This window comes from Hibiscus syriacus, unplaced genomic scaffold (genome assembly GCF_006381635.1).
Source record: "Hibiscus syriacus cultivar Baekdansim isolate YM2019G1 unplaced genomic scaffold, ASM638163v2 tig00110556_pilon, whole genome shotgun sequence".
Lineage (NCBI taxonomy): Eukaryota > Viridiplantae > Streptophyta > Magnoliopsida > Malvales > Malvaceae > Hibiscus > Hibiscus syriacus.
In genome coordinates, this window is record NW_024062779.1 from 2,157,158 (window position 1) to 2,174,009 (window position 16,852).

The 16,852-nt window shown below is 34.5% G+C and overlaps 1 protein-coding gene and 1 long non-coding RNA gene across 2 annotated transcripts; both read left to right on the forward strand.

The window, feature by feature from the left end:
- Window positions 1-13,184: 13,184 nt before the first annotated feature.
- On the forward strand, window positions 13,185-16,148 carry LOC120131496. Its single transcript, XR_005516926.1, has 3 exons — window positions 13,185-13,211; window positions 13,371-13,376; window positions 15,931-16,148. It is a non-coding gene; the product is annotated as an uncharacterized LOC120131496 (long non-coding RNA).
- On the forward strand, window positions 14,160-14,898 carry LOC120131495 (bidirectional sugar transporter SWEET7-like). The gene is made up of 3 exons (XM_039148478.1): window positions 14,160-14,469; window positions 14,555-14,591; window positions 14,664-14,898. Exons 1-3 carry the CDS (start codon window positions 14,421-14,423, stop codon window positions 14,827-14,829), a joined length of 252 nt encoding a protein of 83 aa, XP_039004409.1. The 5' UTR covers window positions 14,160-14,420; the 3' UTR covers window positions 14,830-14,898.
- Window positions 16,149-16,852: the final 704 nt, after the last annotated feature.

Genomic DNA, 16,852 nt, shown 5'->3' on the forward strand with positions numbered 1-16,852 from the left:
ACTAGTCTAGACACATGCCACAAGTGTTCCATAAGAAAACATCATTACAAATTGCTAATAATAGACTTAGACTTGAAACCTCTATAGATGCATTGCGTTGGCTAGCTTTACAAGGGCTACCAATGAGAGTTCGTGACGAGAGTGAATCTTCATCTAACTGAGAAAATTTTCTTGAACACGTGAAACAATTAGCCTATTAAAATAAAGATGTTGAAAAAGTTGTATTAGAAAATGCTCCAAAAAATGCTTCTTATACTTCGCCTGAGATACAAAAAGAGATTTTACATATTCTAGCAGAGAAAATTAAGAGAGCAATTCGTGAAGAAAAATTTTGTGTTATTATTGATGAAGCACGGGATGTATCAAGAAAACAACAAATGACTATTATTTTACGGTATGTTGATAATTTCGGTCTAGTAAATGAACGCTTTTTTAGCATTATTCATGTTCCTAATACTTCAGTAGTGACTTTAAAAGATGAATTATTTTTCGTTCTTTCTCTTTATTGCTTTGTCGTAAAGAATATTCGAGGCCAAGGTTATGATAGTACAAGTAACATGCTAGGAAAGTGAAATGAGTTACAAGCATTAGTTAGCAATGAGCGTCCTTTTGCTTACTATGTGCATTGTTTTGCCCATCATTTACAATTGGCTCTAGTAGCTGTAGCGAAAGAGGTCATACATGTTTATCAATTTTTTCCAAGTTATCCTTTATTATCATTGTTGTTCTTGCCTGTTGAAAACATTTTGATATTTTGATATAACAAATTAAGTTAATGAATTTTAAGATTTTCCAAATGATTTTTTTAAGTATATTCGATATAATTATTCGAATATCAAAACATTACTCTAAATCTTTCAAAAGTCATTTTTAATCCTTACTCAAGTGTAAAATTAAGTTTTAATCTTAAAATAATTTCAAAACGATTTTACAAAATATTTCGAACCATCTCAAAACCAAAAATTCCATATTGCTCAGAGGGAACCGATTCCCCCTGAATGGTTTGGCTTCGAGAATTTCAGTATGCTCGGAGGGAGCCGATTCCCCCAGGGGGTACCGATTCCCCCTACTGTTCAACGGTCGAAATATTTGAATTTTACACTTAGGGAATCGATTCCCCTTAAGGGATACCAATTCCCCCCACGCTCCAAGCTGTTTTATTAATTGATTTCACACTAAAACGACTATATTATCTTCACTAATCATCCCCAACGTTCATAAGTGATTCAAGGTGTATTTAAGCAAGCTTAGAAGCCATTAATCAATAACAAGAAATATAAAGCAACTAGAATCAAGAGAGAATCAAAGAGAAAGCATCAAACCTCAAGTTTGAGCAATTCAAGCATATTTTTCATTCAATATTCATTTTGTTTTCAAGAACACTTATTGTGCTCAATTGTATTCATTTTTTGAGTGTTCTTTTCTTTGTTCTAGAATTGTGCAAACAATCTACCTTGTGAGGATTTCCTTGTAAGTTTGTAAATTTGTATTGTTCTCTTTGGGAGAGAGTGTTCTCAAGAATTTGGGGTATAATTCTTGAGGGTTTGTAAGGGTACTCTTTGTCCTCAAAAGAAAGACAAATTAGTGAATTTGTGTAAAATCCTTAGTGTTGATAGCTAAGGTAGTGGACGTAAACTTTGGTTGAGAAAGTCGAACCACTCTAAATCACTGTGCAATTTCTTTCAATTTTCTGCAAAAGCTTCCACCAAAATTTTTATTGCCAATTCACCCCCCTCTTGGCCGATTCCGTCAATCGATTAACTCAACAATTGGCATCAAAGCCTAACTCATTTGAAGGTTTAATCACCTCTTGAGTCGAATCGGGAAGAGTTACATCGATAATCAAAGTCATCAATGGCCTCTACTTCAAACTTCGACTCCGGCCTCGATTCGATGCCCGTCAACAAGCCTATTTTCTTCAATGGGGCTAATTATGCCTATTGGAAAAATAGGATGATGTACTTCATTCAAGCAAGTGACATGGGAGCATGGAATGTCGTAGAAGAATGATACTTCAAGCCTCTCACTCATCCAAGATTATGGAGTGAAGGAGAGACAAAAATGTTCCAGCTCAACTCCAAAGCCATCCATATCATATTTTGTGCTCTTGGACCAGATGAATACGGAAGAGTTTCATCTTGTACAACCGCCAAAGAAATATGGTACAAACTTCAAGTCACTATGAAGGTATCGATGAGGTAAAGAAATCTAAAATTAGTATTCTAACGCATAGCTATGAAAATTTCAGGATGAAACCAAATGAAGATATCAAATCTATGACGGATAGATTCTCAACGATTGTCAATGGTCTCAAATCATATGGAGAGATCATTTCAAATGAAAAGCTTGTGAGGAAGTTAGTCTACTCCCTCCCAAAATCGTGGCAATCAAAGAAGACGGTAATCATCGAGTCTAAGGATCTAACGTCCTTAACTCTTGAAGAGCTAATCGGTTCACTCTTCACTCATGAAATGATGCTTGAAGATGAGGTGGACCTTGATAAGATTGAAGAGACACCAAAGGAGAAGGAGAAGAAGAAAAACATTGGAGTTGCTCTCAAATCCACAAAAGATGAGAGTGATTCGGATGAAGATGACGATGACGAGGAAATGGCATTGTTTGCCAAACGGTTCAGAAAAATGATGAGACCTTACCGAGGAAGAAAATTCAAACGAAATGAAGGCCTAAAAAATGAACCAAAAGAGAAGGACTCGATCATTTTCTATGAATGCAAAAAGCCGGGGCATGTCAAATATGATTGCCCACAATTGAAGAGAAAGGGTCAATCAAAGAATAAGCACAAGGCTCATGTGGCTACATTCGGAACAAGAAGTAGCAAACTTGTGCTTGATGGAATTCGGGGAAGATTCTAAGGTAACCTCTAACTCATCTGATTTTGATGATTTATCCTATGATGAGTTATTAGAGGAATATAATGAGTTGGCTTCGAATTATGAGAAATTGTTTTTAAAATATAAAAATGATGTTTCAAAATTAAAAAATGAAAATAAACTCATATCCAAAACCAACAACGATCTTGAAAGTAAAATCAAAGATTTGCAAATCAAACTAGAAGAGTTTGAAAAGAAAATTTTGGATTTGCAAAATTTACTTTCAAAGGTCAATGATGATCATCAAAAGAAAATTGATGATCTTAAAACTTTTTTTGATAAAGTTGGAACAAAACGTTTTGAAAATGGAGAAAATTCAAAATCCAACTTTGTTAGAAAAAGTTTTAAAAACTACAATCATAGAGGTCTCCAAAGAACCTCTAATGGAAAAATCGTTAGAAGTATATGAGTTCCTAAAGAGCTCATTACTACTAAAGATAAGGATATCCTACACAAATGGATACCTAAGGGGACTAGGATTTTGGAAACTAATGAATATGGACCCAAAAGAATTTGGGTATCAAAAATTAGAAATTAATCTATGTTTGTAGGAAAAGGAGCATTGCTACAAGGCACGGGAAAAAAATCCAAATTCATGGCACCTTGATAGTGGATGCTCAAGACACATGACCGGAGACAAAAATCGGTTCATTGAGCTTAATGCCAAAAATGGAGGAGAAATGACTTTTGGTGATGATTCAAAAGGTCACATTGAAGGTATTGGTACTATTGGTAATACCTCTTCCATACAAATTAAGAATGTTTTATATGTGAATGGATTAAAGCATAATCTATTGAGTATTAGTCAATTTTGTGATAAGGGATTCAATGTCATGTTTGATATTAATGGTTGTAAAGTCATTGACATTGCATCTAATCAGATTATGCTTGTTGGTCATAGAATAGAAAATATATACACGGTGCATTTAGATTCTATTGATATGACTAATTTGTGCCTAGTTGCTAAGGATGAACATGATAGTTGGTTATGGCATAGGAGACTAGGACATGCTAGTATGAGTGTTTTGCAACGGCTAACTCAAGGTAATTTAGTTCGAGGGTCGCCTAAGCTTAAATTTGATAATGATAAAATATGTGATGCTTGTGCTAAAGGAAAACAAAAGCGAATTTCTTTTAAATCCATTAATGACGTATCAACTAGTAGAGTATTACAATTGATCCATATAGATCTTTTTGGGCCAACTAGGACTACTAGCTTGGGTGGAAAACAATATGCATTTGTCTTGGTAGATGACTATTCTAGATATACTTGGGTTCTATTCTTAAGTACTAAAGATGAAGCATTAGAAAAATTCATCACGTTTTCAAAAGTAATCCAAAACGTTAAAGGTTACTCTATAACTAGTGTTAGGAGTGATCATGGCACTGAATTTGAAAATATTGGATTTACTGAGTTTTGTAATTCTAATGGTATTAGTCACAATTTTTCAGCACCTAGAACCCCTCAACAAAATGGAGTTGTTGAGAGGAAAAATCGAACTTTAGAAGAAATGGCTAGAACCATGCTTTGTGAAAATAATTTGCCAAAATATTTTTGGGCGGAAGCCACAAATACCACTTGTTATGTTGTAAATCGAGTAATGATTAGGCCTATTTTAAAGAAAACTCCATATGAAATTTTCAAAAATAAAAAGCTTAACATTAACTATTTTCATACTTTTGGATGTAAATGTTTTGTTTTAAACAACGGTAAAGAAAACCTTGGCAAATTTGATGCTAAAAGTGATGAAGAAATTTTTCTGCCTTAAATTCTAAAGCTTATCGAGTATTTAATAAAAGAACTTTAGTTGTAGAAGAGTCTATACATGTTTTTTTCGATTATAATCCCCTTCCGAGGAAGGATTCTTGTGTGAATGATGATGTAGGTGTTATAAATACAAATGACGTTAGACATGACGTTGGAGAACCATCATTAAAGGAAGAAACGAAAAATGAGGAAACTCATGATCCTCTTGAGAATCCAACCATTGAAGAAAGGGAAGTATCTTATCCAAGAGAGTACAACTATGTCAAGGATGGTGAGATTATAGGTGATCCATCCAAAGGGGTAACAACTCGATCTTCTCTTAGAAATATTTGTAATTATGTTGCATTTATTTCATGCATAAAGCCTAAGAATATTAAAAAATCATTAAATGATGAACATTGGACTATGGCTATGCAAGAAGAATTAAATCAATTTGAGAGAAGTAAAGTACGGACATTAGTTGAAAGGCCTAGTAATAAATCTACTGTAGGTACTAGATGGGTATTTAGGAATAAGCTTGATGAGAGTGATCATATAGTGAGAAACAAGGCTAGACTTGTTGCTCAAGGGTATACTCAAGAAGAAGGCATAGACTATGATAAAACATATGCTCCCGTAGCTAGGATAAAAGCAATTAGAATGTTATTAGCATTTGCATGTTTTCATGAATTTAAATTATATCAAATGGATGTTAAAAGTGCATTTTTAAATGGTTTTATAAAGGAAGAAGTGTATGTGGAACAACCTCCAGGTTTTGAAGATTCAAAATTTTCGGATCATGTTCTTAAATTGACAAAAGCGCTTTATGGTTTAAAACAAGCTCCAAAAACTTGGTATGAAAGATTGTCAAATTTTTTAATTGAAAAAGGTTTTTCAAAAGGGAAGGTTGACACTACATTGTTTTTAAAGCATAAAGGTAAAGATTTATTAGTAGTTCAAATTTATGTTGATGATATAATATTTGGTTCTACTAATGATGTTCTTTGCCAAGAATTTTCTAAGCTAATGTAAAGTGAGTTTGAGATGAGCATGATGGGGGAGCTCTCATTTTTCTTGGGACTCCAAATCAAGCAAAGAAAAGATGGCATCTTCATCAATCAAGCTAAGTACGTCAAAGATATGTTCAAAAAGTTTGGACTAGAAAATGGCAAACCTCATGACACTCCAATGAGCTCTTCAACAAAGCTTGACTTAGATGAAGGAGGTAAATGTATAGATGTTAAATTATATAGGTCAATGATTAGATCTCTACTTTATCTAAGTGCAAGTAGACCGGACATTATGCTTATGTGCTAAATTTCAATCATGCCCTAAGGAATCAAATTTACTAGCTGTTAAGAGAATCTTTAGATACCTTAAGGACACTCCTAGTTTAGGACTTTGGTATCCTAGAGACTCTAGCTTTAGCTTGCATGCTTTTTCCAATGCGGATTATAGAGGATGCAAATTAGATAGGAAAAGCACCTCCGGTACTTGCCAATTCCTTGGAAATATGCTGATTTCTTGGTTTTCAAAGAAACAAAATTGTGTTGCATTATCTACCACTGAAGCCGAATACATTTCAGCTGGTAGTTGTTGTGCACAAGTTTTATGGATGAAACAACAACTTTTTGATTATGGAATTGAAGTAGGTACCATTCCTATCAAGTGTGACAATACTAGTGCTATTTGTCTCACTAAAAATCCCATCCAACACTCTAGAACTAAGCACATTGAAATAAGACATCACTTCATTAGAGACCATGTCACTAAGGAAGATGTAGTTCTAGAATTTGTTGATACTTTGCACCAATTAGCGGATATCTTTACAAAACCTTTAGACAAGGAAAGATTTTGGACACTTAGGAGAGAATTAGGTTTGACCAACCTATCTTCACTTAGTGTTTAAAATAATTTTAGCACTTTTAAGACTAAATGAAAAATGCTATTTTTTTTATTGCATTCATTGCTATTAGTTAGGGGGAGTTTATGATTCTTGATGAAAAATTAATTTTATGTTCAAATATCGTTTAAAGATTAATTTGATTGTTTGAACATGATTAATTTTCACTATATGAGTTGCCAATACCACTAGAGAAAATTAATTTAGCATTTTGTGTGTTTAAAATTAGATTTTAGCATTTTGGTGCAGAGGGAATCGATACCCCCATGAGGGAACCGATTCCCCCTTTGAAGGGGAACTGATTCCCCCCACAGGGGAATCAATACCCCCTGGGGTTCTGGTTTTATCAGGCAGAACCCTTGGTTTTGGCTCAAAACCTCTCTTCTCTTCACGCCGTTTATCCCCTCTACTCTCTCAAATCTCCACTTTGCCTCAAAACAACGTTTTTTAATCAGAATTCTCTTCAAATATCATCTTCTAAACCTGCTAGCATAATTAAAATCGTGCAAACAATATCAAAATCCACTCAATCTCATCTTTCAAGGTAAATTTTTCTAAACTCTCTATTTCATTGATTTTGAACATATGAATAGTTTTAATTAGTTCTAGATAGAAATAGTGATCGTCCATTGATTGTTTAGTGATTAGAAACTAGATATTACAACTAATTTAATCAAAAACAAAAGAATTTTCCAAAAAGTTTGAAATTTTCGAAATAAAAAAAATTGTTTTTTAAATTATTGTGTTTTAATTGAATAATGTTGTTGTTATGGAAACTATACATATATTGTTTTTCAAAATCTTATTTTTCAATAGTTTTCAAAAAAAAAATTTGTCCATTAGGATTGATTTAGAGAACCTTGAAATATTGAGGACTCAATTGAGTTTTGGGATTGATTGAATTTGCATACATGTGTTTTCTAAATTGCAGGTTATCCATTCTATTCTGACTTCCTAAACCATGTCCAATCCTAAACGTGCTAGGTCATTATCTAGTCGCTCACACCGTCAACCAAATCCACCTCCAAATCCTCCTCCTATTCCTGAAATTCCAATTCCTAATCCTAATCCCATTGATCCTAATATGACTATCCAAAACTCGTGCTTCAATCATCCTGGTCCTAGAAATCATCGTTTTTGGTATTATCAATATTTTGACCCTTACAAAATTAGAGAAGAACGTATCCCTTCTCGTCAAGCTATGATAGATATCGATTTTAAATATCTTCCTCTTTTACAAGAGTGGAAATTTGATAAACTTTGTGACCTTGAACCTATAGTTTACCATCAACTTGTTCGCATCTTTTATTCTAATGCCGTTTGTGTCAAAAACTAGGCTCAAACTGAGACCAAAGAAGTTCATTCCTACCTCCTAGGACAATTCTTACATATTAACTCGGCTTACATATACAAAGCATTAGGATTAGATAATGATGGTATATCAAATGAAAAACAGGTTTTAGGTTCTCGTTATAAAAGAAGAGATAGTGCGAGTGTCTTAGACATTCATGAACGTTTTCTTCATCTAATGATTTCTTGGTGGTTTCGACCATCCGAAGGTCGTTATTCTACTCTTAGAGCCTTGGATCTTTGGTGGTTACATTGTTTCGAAAACAGTATTAAAATAAACCTACCTCAGATCATTTTTGCTGAAATTGTTGAAACCGTAAATCTTGTTCCTAACAAGAAACTCTGTTCATCTCTAGTTTATGGTTGCATTTTGAGTAATCTATTTTCTAAAGCCAGGCTTAGAGTTGGTCTAGATGCCTCCTTTCCTCTAAAAAAACAAATTAATCTTCTTTCCTTAACGAGAACGGGATGGATAAAGGATAAGGAAACCGGTGAATGGGTTCGATCTTCTGAAAATACTCCGGGAGCTAGTTCTTCACGAGCTCCACCAGAAGCTGACGACGATCCTGAGCTTGAACAATTAATGCAAGACATCGATGAAGCTGAAGATGAGCCTGAGCAGCCCGAGGGGCAAGCACAACAAACGAATCAAATGCCTCTATATTTTCAATCTTTTATGGAGACATTCGATTTTCGATATGCTACAATGGATTCACGCTTTACTTCTATAGAGTCTCATTTATCCACAATGTGAGCTCAACAATTAGAAATTCTCCAAGAGATGCGCACAAACAATGCTTCGATGAATGAACGTATTGATGCACTCTCACATGAGATGGCCGTTATGCGAGCTCGTTTTCCTCCTCCCGATCCGGATGTTTGATTATGTGTTTAGCTTTAGAACTTTGAACTAAAAAATTATTGTTTCAACATTTTGAATATTTTGGAATGTTTGATTTTGAGGATTGTTAGACTTTGGATTTGTTTAGATGTTTGAATTTATATATTTGATTTAGTTAAATTTATTGCATCATTTACATCATGTTAGATATATGACCAATTTTGCCATGTCACATTGTTTATGAATATTGATTATGAAAATAATGGCTAACGTTTCTCTTGATTGTGATCTTAGCAGCTTAAACTATATATATTCAATTGGCCAAATGATTTCAAAAACCTTGTTTAAAATCTTTTACGAGTCTTTTTGATTTAACAAAAAGGGGGAGAAGTGTTAAATGTTTTAAATGGGAGAAGTGTTAAAGTAAGGGGGAAGTGTTAAATGTTTTAAATAGGAGAAGTGTTAAAGTAAGGGGGAAGTGTTAAATGTTTTAAATGGGAGAAGTGTTAAAGTAAGGGGGAGTAATTTTTCAAAAACATCGTTTTTGATTTCAAAATCTTAAAATTACTAAAATGTTTTGTTATATCAAAAAGGGGGAGATTGTTGAAAACATTTTGATATTTCGATATAACAAATTAAGTTAAATGAATTTTAAGATTTTCCAAATGATTTTTTAAGTATATTCAATATAATTATTCGAATATCAAAACATTACTCTAAATCTTTCAAAAGTCATTTTTAATCCTTACTCAAGTGTAAAATTAAGTTTTAATCTTAAAATAATTTCAAAACGATTTTACAAAATATTTCGAACTATCTCAAAACCAAAAATTCCAGATTGCTCAGAGGAAACCGATTCCCCCCCAAGGGGGTACAGATTCCCCCTGAATGGTTTGGCTCCGAGAATTCCAGTATGCTCGGAGGGAACCGATTCCCCCCTAGGGGGTACCGATTCCCCCTAGGGGGTACCGATTCCCCCCACTGTTCAACGGTCGAAATATTTGAATTTTACACTTAGGGAACCGATTTCCCTTAAGGGGTACCAATTCCCCCCACGCTCCAAGTTGTTTTATTAATTGATTTCACACTAAAATGGCTATATTATCTTCACTAATCATCCCCAACGTTCAGAAGTGATTCAAGGTGTATTTTAGCAAGCTTAGAAGTCATTGATCAATAATAAGAAATATCAAGCAACTAGAATCAAGAGAGAATCAAAGAGAAAGCATCAAACCTCAAGTTTGAGCAATTCAAGCCTATTTTTCATTCAATATTCATTTTGCTTTCAAGAACACTTATTGTGCTCAATTGTATTCATTTTTTGAGTGTTCTTTTCTTTGTTCTAGAATTGTGCAAACAATCTACCTTGTGAGGATTTCCTTGTAAGTTTGCAAATTTGTATTGTTCTCTTTGGGAGAGAGTGTTCTCAAGAATTTGGGGTATAATTCTTGAGGGTTTGTAAGGTTACTCTTTGTCCTCAAAAAGAAAGACAAATTAGTGAATTTGTGGAAAATCCTTAGTGTGGATAGCTAAGGTAGTGGACGTAGACTTTGGTTGAGAAAGTCGAACCACTCTAAATCGCTGTGTAATTTCTTTCAATTTTCTGCAAAAGCTTCCACTAAAATTTTTATTGCCAATTCACCCCCCTCTTGGCCGATTCCGTCAATCGATTAACTCAACATTGCCTCATATAAGCGCATCAATGAACTAAAAAAAGCTTATTCTGACGAAATAAATCATTTGATTGAAGAAGAACAACTTAAAATGGAACTGGTTTGAATCAAACAAGTAATTTGCAGAGGGCAGGTGATACTCGATGGGGTTCTTACTTGAGATCAATTTCAAGCTAGATAAAAATGTTTAGTGTCGCTTGTGTTCTTCTATATAAACTCATTGATGAAGAAAGTACATATTCTAAACGAGGAGAAGCGGCGACAACTTTAGAGACTTTGACTTCCTTTGATTTTGTCTTTATTTTACATCTTATGAATAAAATATTAAAAAACACTGATTTATTTTCTCAATTATTACAACGAAAATCTTAGGATATTTTGAATTCACTACATCTTGTTGAGAGTTTAAAGATACTTTTGCAGAAATTTAGAGATGGTGAATGGAATAATCTTTTTATGGAGGTTACCTCATTTTGTGAAAGTCTCAACATAGATATCCCATATATGAATTCTATTTATAGAGAAAAAAGAGGCATCGTTCTCGTCTCCAACAAGATCATTTTACAGTTGAACATCATTATCGAGTATAAATTTTTTATGTTATAGTTGATGTTCAACTACAAGAGTTAAACAATAGATTTAATGAGAAGTCAATAGAGTTATTAACTCTTGGTTGTGCTTTGGAGCCAAGAGATGGTGATAAAATTTTCAAGCTTGAAGACGTTTGCAATCTTGTGAATAAATTTTATCCGGATGATTTCACGGAAGTTGAAAAGAATGATTTATGAACAGAATTGTGTCATTATGAGGTTGAGTTATCATGGAATTCAGGTCTAAGAAAATTGTTGACAATCTCTGACCTAAGTCAGTGGTTGGTGGATACTAGGAAAGTGAACACGTATCCATATATATTCTGAACGATAAAACTTCTATTGACTCACCCAGTTTCTATAGCAAGTGCTGAAAGAGCTTTTTCTACAATGAATATCATTAAGACAATACTCCACAACAAATGGAGGATGAGTTTTTTTAGAGTTGCATGCTTATCAATATTGAAAGAGATATTGCAAGGAGCTTTAGTACAACATCGCTCGTAAATGCATTTCGAGATTTGAAGGAAAGACACGTTTTATTGTGATTATGTGGTAGTTATGTCTTTTGCACTTTTTAAAATCACATTTTTTATTATTTACTTTACTTTAATTTTTAACTTGTTATTTCATATAAATATAGAACTATGCATATTTGATGTTATCATTTATATTTTTTGAAATAAATAAATAATAAATGTAAAATTATATATATAACTTAAAGATGTTAAAAAGATTCAGCCTCTGTTGAGATCTAGTTCTGTCTCCGTCCCTGCTTTATAATATTCTTAGTGGATTAGTCGATACTTATGAATTTTATATCTAAATATAATTATAAAACATCGTAAGTTATTCACAACAATATAAAAACTAATCATATTTTGGATATTTATTCGCAAGTCTTTACACATTGTATAATAAGCTAGTATATAAACGCATTTACCGGCACGGGCTAAAATATACATGAATGGCAACGAAGAGGGGCTGGCTTTTGTAGTATCATCGGGGCAACATTTCCCGGCATCGAAAGTGGATTTCGGATGGGGTCGTCCTGTTTTCGGGTCATACCATTTCCCATGGGGAGGGGATTCCGGATATGTAATGCCGATGCCAAGTCCTTGTAGAGAAGGAGATTGGGTGGTTACATGCACATTTTCAAAAGGCAATTGGAGCTGATAGAAGCCGAAGTTGGCAATGCGTTGAGGCCCCTCACTTTTGATTATCTTCAAGTGGTTTCTTCGGTTTGACGTTTCGAGCGTTGAGGCCCCTCACTTTTGATTATCCACAAGTGGTTACACGGTTTGACGTTTCGGTTGCTCGTAACGAAATTGCCCCAACTTTGTATCAGAAAATGTCGTGTTTGAAGCTAGACTTGCAGTCCTACAGATTTGCAATTACAGCCAGCTAGTTTCGAAATTCTGTTGTGTGGTCAGGAATGGATCGAAAGGGTAGATGGAGACAGTCGATCCCTGAAAATTTAAAATTTTCATATTTTAGTTTTTTCTATATATTTTCTATTGAAATTCTGTTTTAGCACCTAGAATTTTAGTTCATCTCTTTAAGTTTAAGTTCACTCCCCTAACATAAAATCTTACGTCCGTGCCTGTGAATTATATTACTAATGTTTGTAATATAACTAATGTTTGTAACTCTTGGCCCCGTTTGATTCCGGATATAATTCATTCCTGAAATGAATGTTTTTTTCCATATGAATATACACACGTTTGGATGGATGGGACACATTACAAAGTACCAGTTAAAAGCTAAAACCAACAGTAATTTTTTTACTGTTTTCCGGGAATGTCTATCCCTATCTCCCGTATTTTATTATTCCGTCTCCGTTGTCTAAAATAGTCTTCTCCTTTCGTTCTGGCTGAAATCTTCTTCACGCTCCACCGCTCTAGCCTCCAGCTGTGCGCTCTCGGTTCGCATTCGTCAACGGTTGCCAGCTTATCGCAGCGGAAGGAGGACAGGAATAAGAGATTATCAAGTTTTTCACTTGATAAACCATTACAGGTAGCAGAGATTATCAAGGAGGACTTATGGCCCAATCCTCTCACTTATTTCAACAGTGTAACTTATTTTTTGCCTGGCTTCTTTCTCTGGTTTTGTAACACATATTTTGTTTTAATTATGTTTTGCTTTTTTTGCTTATTGTTATTTGTAACTTCCTGATGTAGGAGGCTGACGAAGAGGATTTTGATGGAGTTGAAGAGGTAGATTTTTTTGTTTGTTTTGAAAAACTTAATATATACACCCGACCATTTTCACTCTTCCCCTGCCCTGCTCTACCCTCAAGTCCTGGGGCTTTTTAGATCAAAATGGCTTTAAGTTTTTAGATCAAAATTGGACTATTTTTGTGATCGATATGTTAGGGTAAAGTATAATTAATAGAGTGTATTTTGAACTTAAAAAATGAACTTATCAATTGAACCCAGAACTGCTGCTATTGATAACAAAATGTGAATATAAATTGAGATTATTAAGGTTTGGAGGCTTATCAAATGGTTGGAATAAGTTGATAATTTTCTCTGGAGTCGTTTTGGATTGGTGACATTTGTGTGAGGCGTACTTTCTAGAACTTGCTATGTGAATTTGCTTATACCTGCACTCTGACTTACATTTGTCTCATGGAATTTTCGGCCAAAACCACTTCCATAAGCATTCCCAAACGGCCCCTAAGTAAGCAGAAGCCACCAATTTGCGTTATGTAAATCTAGTAGCATTCAACAATTTGCCATGTTAATTCTGTAGAAGCTGGTTGAATTGGGATAGCTGGGGGAGCTAGGTCCATTTGACTACCTCTACAAACGTGTATATCATGTATTGGCCTTAGTTTATTTCTAGGTGTTTACAGACACATGTTTTTGGGAATAATTCTTCTCCTACCCACCAAATCATTAGGATGGATTCGTGGGTTTTTCCTCATGTGCATGCCTTTTAAATTACTTTAGATCAGTTTAGCTCGATTTTCACCGAGTTCAACACAAGGAAGCACGGGGACGGCAAACTTGTGCCGTTTCACGTACCCGATACGTCCCCGGTATGGGGACGACACGGGGACGGCTGGGATACGTACCGGGGACGTGCCACGGTGGCAGGGTACGGCTGAACGACGCCGGGGACGTTTCACCGAGTCTTGGGGACGTTTCAGAGACGGCATTTTCGATTTTTTCGACGTCGGAGGAGGTGGTGTCGAGGCTGTTGTTTGACTTGGCTACGTCTTTAGATTCTTGCCAAATCCATGCTCAGATGCGTTAGCCCCACACCGCATTCAACACCGGCCCTCTCAACTCATTCATCCCCCTTTGTATATAAGTTCTATAAGTTGAAAATCTCCATATAAACGATCCCTTTTGCACCCTGATTTTCTTCCTCCCCCTTCCCCTACTCGTTTCATTCATTGCTTTACACAGCTTACAGCCATGGTTTCTCACCTACTCAACACTATCCGTAATGTAGTTGGGGTCACAGGTATGTTGGTTTACCATACAACGATGTTTCCTTGAAACCCGCCTGAAAAGTAAACTAATGTGGGTTTTGTTCTACTTCTTCACAGGGAACGTTATATCACTCTTCCTCTTCTTGTCTCCTGTGTAAGCTTCGCCTGACTTTTGTTTCCCTGTGTTTAGTTGATTACATTATCTTTAATCACCTTTTGATTGCAGGCCAACTTTTGCTCAAATTTGGAAGAAAAATTCAGTGGAGCAGTTCTCGCCAGCCCCGTATCTAGCAACCTTAATAAACTGCATGGTTTGGGTCATTTACGGGCTGCCTATGGTTCACCCCAACAGCACTCTGGTTGTTACCAATTCGGCTAAAGCAGTAGCGTAGCTGGAAGCCGTTGTGGCCGACATTCTCGCTTGATGAGTCGAATCTAGAGAGCCAGTTAATCTCAAAGTTGTTAACAATATTTGATTTGAGTTTAATATTTTTCTAGACTTAATATTATGGTTTAAGTCTTAAGATTTGACACTTTAATATTATGATTTTATTATGGATTTTATTATTCTAGAATTAATATTATGGTTTGAATATTAAAATTTGATATTTTAATATTGTTGTTTGTTTATGGATTTTACTGTTATAAACTTAATATTGTTGTTTGAGTCTTGATATTTGACATTATTTATGATTTTTTATATATATTTATAATTTTAAAATTATTTTATATGACGTACCCTTGCCGTCCCCGTACCCTGTAATTTTTAAAATTACCGTTTCCCGTCCTCGTATCCGTCCCGTATCCGTATCCGTGCAACATAGGTTCAACATTGTGTATAGAATTTAGTTGTTGTGAGATGAATGGTCTCTGACCAAGTTAAGATTCTGGTTTCAAAATGAAGATATTTAGTCTGGATTACCGATCAGTGGAGTACTCGATTTAGCAGTATAACAGAATTTTGGAATTAGGTTGGAAATGCAATAGGGGAAATTGTGGTGATTTGAGAGCATTATTTGCATTTTCTCCTTATTCTAGGAAATATTTCCATCTAGGTCCTAGTTACTCTGAATCTTTATTTTTCTTGACATAACTCTGTCAGACTTTGAACCATATCCAGATATGGTTTGGGTAACATGTTCCTACAAAGATCCTCCAAATACATTGAAAAACTTAGAAGAAACTAGAAAGCCTATATATGATGATTACACCTGAGTTTGAGTACTAGGTTGCCATTTAGATATAAATCTGTATTGGAATTCATATCTGCTTCAGAATTGTTAGACAACCGTTCATTTATTTATACTCTGCTGCTGCATTCAATGTCTAGATCACCTTTGTGCACGTTCTGAAGTTAGATTGATATGCATGTACGTAAGAGTTGAATTGCATCGTTGCCATTGAGCTCTACTCATTGATATCTTTTGTGGTATCAGTTGCTTAGGAATTTTGTTTACCCTAATAATACTTTTGTCCATCGATTGGCAAAAGAGGACGAGGATGAGGAGGAGGAAGAGGAGGATGATGGTGATGATGATGATGAGGATTAACAAAAATGAGTGGGTGGCCTTAATTCTGTCTAGTTGTTGGGCTTGCTTTAGTAAGAACTTGTGAAAAGCTCTCTGTGGTTGCTAAGTATGGTTCTGGGGAGGTTCACCATCCTCAAGATAGCTTTCTTTTTGCTCATCTCTCTTTTACCTTTTATAACTATTTTTTTATGTTTTCCCCCCTAATCGGAACATGGAATGATATATATATATATTTCACATTTTTAGAATTTTATATATGCTTATAATATTTCATGTTCTATTTGCCTAGATAATGCATGTTTAGTTTTAAGCAAATAGAGAATTATTTAATTATTTGCTCAATGTAAAATTCTTAAATGATAATATATTAAAAAATAGCCCCAAATCCACTTGAAATTACATTATTAAAACGATTGTATTATTAATGGTTTTTTAAAATATATAAAATTAGATAGATAAACAATAATATGAATTGATGTTCCATATGTTCATTAGTTCAGTAATGAGCTCAAGCACGAATAGGTGGTGTTTGGTATTGGGATGATTACTCCAAAACCCTCGGCAATCTACTTATTGGACTCTTTTTGTATTCTTTAAGATTTTAATAGAACCTGAACATTATAATATTTCATTAGTATAAAAAGATAGTGTACGTATGAAAATTTTCATTAAAAGATGTAGCAGGAGTATGATACTAATTTACGCGAACACTTTGATATAGTATAATTAATTTAAACATAGAGGTGTTTGGTATTGGGATGATTACTCCAAAACCCTCGGCAATCTACTTATAGGACTCCTTTATCGATACCCAAACAACTATTTTGTGTGAAAAATATTACCTAACAAAATCATCGTCATGGTCAATTTAATATCATAGTGAAAG